We start from the raw sequence: 6,269 nt of genomic DNA on the forward strand, positions 1-6,269 counted from the left end.
TGCCATGAGGACCCTTTAGCGCTAACAGAATGGCGGCAATTAGAGAAGGGAAATGGGTCAAAATTTGTCCTTGAACTCTACGAAATGGTTCAGATACCCTCATTAATAATTGAGTTCAAAGTTAACCTTGTCGTAACCAAATGGGGTAAATGTAAGTTTTCCCGCTGATTGACCAATCTTACAAGAATAAGTGGTCAAAAATTGCCATTTAACTATGCAATATGGTTTAGATTTGGTGTAGTTCTAGCGCCGGGAACACCTCAATATTTAGAACTTCCAATGACTAGGTCTCTATCTCCCTAGCTCCAATTAACCACCGTCAAGCCTCAAATCAACCCAAATTGAACTCAAATAAAGATCAATTGCACCAAAATTAAATTCTCATCTTTGTTGGAACTCCATCAGACACAATTCCATCACCACCCCCTTCTTAGTTCACCAGAGTTTCTGGAATCAGTGCAGCAACAACAACAACGACCCAGTAAAATCACACAAAATGGGGTCTGGGGAAGGTAGTGTACGCAGACCTTACCCCTACCCCAATAGGGCAGAGAGGCTGTTTCCGATAGAGTTCCTGGAATCGGTGCATTTACTGGAATTCTGTCTGAAGCCATAATGGATTGGCTCACACATCATTACCAAGATTTATGATGATATTCGCGGCCTTTTCTTGAATTGTGCATCTCTCAATTTCCTGGAATTCTGCAACTACAATGACCAGCAACTTTCTGCCATGAACCCTTCATTCCTTGCTGCTGAATCCATAATCTTCTTTTCTGCCATGAACCATTCACAACGGGCATTTTTCGTATAAAACAATTAATGATGTTAATATAGTCCTTTCTATACAAAAGACAATTAACATGTATTTTTCATTCTCAGATGCCTTTTATTGTGATACGCAATCTTCCAGTCGAGAAAGTTCAGAATTTCTTGCTCTATACTTAGTTTTGTGTTACAAAGACAACAACATACCCTTCTTTTTGGATATAAGCAAGTTTCTATTAAGAAACTTTTCTTGATCATAAATTTATTTTGGCCTATGTAAATATTCTGGGAACTACGACAACATAATTTCAATAATTACATAGTTTCTGGTCTCTCTACATCATTAACTTTTTGAGAGTCCGGAGACATTTGTTGAGTGAATGTGAATTATTATATATTTATGCACATCAACCCGGCTCAGATGAAATATGTCACACGAGAGGGACACCAAATTCATATCCACTCCACGAAAAAGACAGTCTGGTGCAAAACTTAATAACCTTTATGAATCGAACAAGCAAATCCTCTGACAAGACAAGTGATAGAAATGGTATCATCAAATCAAATACAAAAGAAACATTGAACAGCGTACTGGCGGGTCTGGTAGTGACAATGATGGTCCCTCAGCCTACATGGGATAAAACAAAACAGAACTGAACGTGGTAAAAAAAGAATATAGTAAGAATCCCAGCTGACTGCCTCATATAACTAATATCTTTGATATCCGAACAAAGCCACTCAAGCCAAGTTATGAAATTAAGCGATAGCAGGCATGTCCTTGAGCCAGGCATCCAGCGGCTTACCAATTGAGTAGACTATAAACCCGATCTCTCTAAGCTTCTCCACGTCCACAACGTTCCTACCATCAAAAATAAAAGCGGGTTTTTGCATGTTGTCATATATCTTTTTATAATCAAGAGTCTTAAATTCATCCCACTCTGTCAGGATGCAGACAGCATGGGCATCCTTTGTTGCTGTGTAGGCATCCCAAACAACGCTGACTTGTTTCACGGTTGTTGGACTCATTGGCTGAAGGTGAAGAGGATGATCCCAATCGAACTTGTTCATTGAGAGGTCTCTCTGAATTTGGTCCTCATTCACCTGAGGGTCATATATGCTCAACTTAGCCTTGTCCCCCAACAGTCCCTTGCAAACATCAATTGCAGGGGTCTCTCGAGTATCACCAGTATCCTTCTTGAAAGCAAAACCTAGAACGGCAACTTTCTTGCCTGATACTGTGTTGAACATGGAGGCAACCACGCGGTTGACAAAACGAGTTTTCTGATAGTCATTGATCTTGATAACCTGTTTCCAGTATTCAGCCACCTCTGGAAGACCATTGCACTCACAAATGTAAACCAAATTCAGAATATCCTTCTGGAAGCAAGAGCCACCAAAACCAACACTAGCATTAAGGAACTTGGGACCAATCCTCGAGTCCTTTCCAACAGCATATGCCACCTGTGAGACATTTGCTCCAGTAGCCTCACAAAGAGCCGACATGGCATTCACAGAAGAGATTCTTTGTGCCAAAAATGCATTGGCAGCCAATTTTGAGAGCTCAGCAGACCACAAATTGGTGGTGAGGATGCGGTCTTCAGGGACCCATTGGGCATACACATCCTTCAATGCTTGGATAGCCTTCTGACCACCTGGAGTTTCCCGACCTCCGATCAGGACCCTGTCAGGTTTGAAAAGGTCTTCGATTGCGGTCCCTTCTGCAAGAAACTCAGGGTTTGAGAGGATCTGGAAGTTAATGCCCTTGCTGTTGTGGGTCAAAATCTTTTCGATTGCCTCGGCAGTTTTAACTGGAACAGTTGATTTCTCAACAACTATCTTGTCAGATTTTGAAACATCTGCTATCATGCGAGCAGCACTCTCCCAATAAGTTAAATCGGCAGCCTTGCCTGCACCAAGACCCCTTGTCTTGGTAGGAGTGTTCACCGAAACAAAAACGATATCAGCCTCCCGCACGTGTTTCTCGACATCTGTGCTGAAGAAGAGGTTCCTGCCTCGGCATTCCTTGACTACATCCTCGAGGCCTGGCTCATAGATGGGGAGCTGGTCGCTGTTCCAGGCTGTGATGCGAGGCACAGAAATATCAACGACAGCCACTTCAATAGAAGGGCACTTGAGTGCTATGACAGCCATGGTGGGTCCCCCAACATATCCAGCACCTATACAGCAAATCTTCACCATTTTCCTTCGTTCCAAACTGCAAAAGACAAAAGGTAATGACTTTGAGTACTTCTGAGGTTGGACTTCTCACAACATAAAGGCAAATCCATAATGTAAGGAGCAATACGCACAAAACTGAAATGCATTTATAGAGGAACAAAATGGATCCAAATAGTGTGTGCACTTGGTAGATTTACTAATTGCGTTTTATATCGCCCTTCACTGACCCGGACATCACAGTTATAAAACAATACACATATCGTCACTTTCTATTCATTGATCAGATATGCACCAATGCACTCGGAATTCGGGGGAAACGTACGAATTTCATTAATTCAACACAGAAAACAATGGCATTCCATAAGTACTTACAGCAACTAATCATGATCTTGACCGGATCTAAAACAAAAACAGTCAGATTCAAAGTCTACCTCTTGCTCTGAGCTAAAATTCAACTGATATTAGCTAAGATCAACTCTTATACAAATCCACTAATGAATGATCGAAGCTGACACAAGATCTCTACAGATACCAAAGATTATAGATCAAAACTAAGAAGACCGACAATTAAGCACCATCATTATCCACACGGAAAAATAATCTCAACAGATTATTAAGAATACACACAATTCACACCTACGGAAATAAAAAGGAAATCTTTAGGACAAACTGAATCAATAACAAATAAATGAAGCATAAGTATCATCACACATGATATGTGATTAACCAAAGGGAAGAGGGAAAGCATAATACCTGTAGCGTTACGAGAAGAGGGAGATGGATCTGCAAAAGAGGAGAGCAACTTTGATAATTAAGGAAGGAAAGAGTAACATGTGAGCTAAGAAGGCGGGGGGACATCCTTAAATAGTCTGTTTCTCCGGATCTTAGATCTAACCCAACGGCTGTAGTAAGAGAGGCTGACGAGTCTTTTTCAAGGCAAATTGAGTAACAATAAGTACTTGAGTAGTAGTACTAAATAAATAATGTGTGTATATATATTTCATACCTAATTAAATAGCATGAGTTTTGGAAATCATAGGGCCCAAATTTTGTGACATTTCAGTTTGAACTTTCAACCATTTGACTATCCCTTTGGAATATGACATTTATGCAAATATCATGATTTTTTACACAACTAATACCACTCCAGGTTTAAGTTTAGTTTTTATACACACCTGATATAAATGTTCGTTTTCCTATTAAATTATTTGAAAGTAATTTAAGGAAAAAATGTAAATAATTTGTTATAACTGATTAAATGATATTAATAGTATAAAAATATTTTATACTGTATACATACCTTAGATCAATCATTCACGATTTAATCACTAACGTAGAGTGTTCAATGACTTGCATATACATTTGTCAAACACAGCAATATAGCAAGGTAAATTGTCGGGATTTATTCTGTGTGACTTTATATTTTATCTACCTTTTCGGACAAGAGAATACATTTTATGAAAATATATTATTTCTTTTTAGAAAACAAATTATTATAATTTAGGCAAAGGTATATTCACGCTCTATAAAATATTTACCTCCTTTACTTGAATTTCTGAGTGGTTAATTGTATATTGAAGATATGACTGATATTTTATTATCATACCCAGGTAGCGGCGGAATCTGCAAATGATAAAATGAGTTCTTTCACCTTTTAAACTTTATCTTCTATCATTAATTATAATATCTAAGCGTGCTTCCAAATTCCAATTAATACATCCATATAAAATAATTCTCTAACGTAAACAATGACTTCTTCTACTATTGCGCTTCGATTACAAGTTAATTAAGGGGCGGAAAGGGAATTTGTCAAAAATACCCTTGCAGCATAGTTGGAAATTTTGTATAAAAACAAGTAGAACAACAGAAAAGGAAGGCTGACTGAGAAATGAGAATGATTTTCCTTATTTGACAAAAAATTGAAAGTGATTGAGCAGCAAGTGGAAATGGCAGATTCCCACGCGGTTTGACGCTTCACGCACCACCGCCAAAGTTGACACGTGGCATGTCTTTGTGCCTTCAGAATTCAGCAACCTCTGAGCAATTCTTCGATTTGTATGTTATTTTATTTTTCTATTATATAGAAGAGAAGATAGTCGATCAATGGCATTTTTGTAATTTTAGCTTCTTTCAAGAGCAAAACAGTAACTGTGTCATAAGTTGTTAAATAAACTCTAGAAGGATTCGATTTTTCATTCTCATTTCTAACTGAAAAAAAAAAAAAAAAACAAACGCACCAGCGACAACTCTTCTATTTATCTTCTTATCTTGGTATGTTTACCTTTTAAGTTTTGCTCAAATTTCGTTCCTTTGCTTTCTATTTTTCTACTTTTTGGTCTACCTTTGTTGGATATGTTTTGGTTTTTGCCCCTCTTTTGCTATTTCGCTATATTGCTTTTAAATTTGTGCGGGACATTTTTTTTCCTCATAAATAGGATATTTGTATTGAACTATGTTCAGATTTTAAAGAAGTATTGCGAAATGTAACACAATTTATTTTTTATTTTCTTTAGATTGTGGTTTTATTTTTGTTTTAGGTATAATATGCTATTAAATAGCATGTTAAGTTTTTGGTCCGGCACTACAAAAAAATATGCTTCTGCCATCATAAAGTAAATCTTATTATTAATTATTTTTTCTTTTCTTGTTTGGAATTGAGGAGTAGTTCTTGTTGTTGTAATCTTTTTTGATAGATAAAAATATATCGATATTTAATCCTTGAATGAATAATTCTAGAAAAATAATAGAATCTTACTTTTAGTTCCCCGCTTAGAAGCTCGCTTGACGAAAATAAAGTTCTGAACTTTACAAGGCTTATCAACGATGAGTATGTACCAATCTTATTCAGATCATGTTAGCAATCGCAAGTAAACATAAAAAATTTCTTTCTTTCAAATACAGATCCATATTTTGGTGGATCTTCTGACTGTAAGTGAAAAATAGTACTAATCTTTTGAGTGGGCCTCTTTGATAGAAAAAAGTACTTTTGCACAAGTTCGTATGTGTATATTTTACGATTGTCTTGTCTCGGACTATGATAAATATCAATTGCTCATAAACTCTTAGAATATGCACCATGCTAGAAGATGTCTTCTTAGTGATCTATATCGACCCAGCAAATTAAAATATTTATAGACTTCGATAACCTATTAGGGATTTCATGAGCCATGAGCCTACTTCAGTGGAAGAGACTCCTCTTCTAGCAAAGAACTTAAACTATTGAGTTAGTATCGGTTTAGTAAAAATGCTTCCTTTTTATGCATGGAATGATAAATGATAAGGCGTTATTAACTAACCACATAGGTTTCTTCTTCACTAATTTT

At 36.9% G+C, this 6,269-nt stretch overlaps 1 protein-coding gene across 1 annotated transcript; it reads right to left on the minus strand.

The window, feature by feature from the left end:
• Positions 1-1,230: 1,230 nt before the first annotated feature.
• On the minus strand, positions 1,231-4,024 carry LOC109242584 (UDP-glucose 6-dehydrogenase 3). Its single transcript, XM_019409424.1, has 2 exons — positions 3,700-4,024; positions 1,231-2,983 (listed from the first exon to the last, which is right to left on the minus strand). The coding sequence occupies exon 2, from the start codon at positions 2,965-2,967 to the stop codon at positions 1,525-1,527; it is 1,443 nt and encodes a 480-aa protein (XP_019264969.1). The 5' UTR covers positions 2,968-2,983; positions 3,700-4,024; the 3' UTR covers positions 1,231-1,524.
• Between the last annotated feature and the right edge of the window lie 2,245 nt (positions 4,025-6,269).

Source organism: Nicotiana attenuata, unplaced genomic scaffold, assembly GCF_001879085.1.
Source record: "Nicotiana attenuata strain UT unplaced genomic scaffold, NIATTr2, whole genome shotgun sequence".
Lineage (NCBI taxonomy): Eukaryota > Viridiplantae > Streptophyta > Magnoliopsida > Solanales > Solanaceae > Nicotiana > Nicotiana attenuata.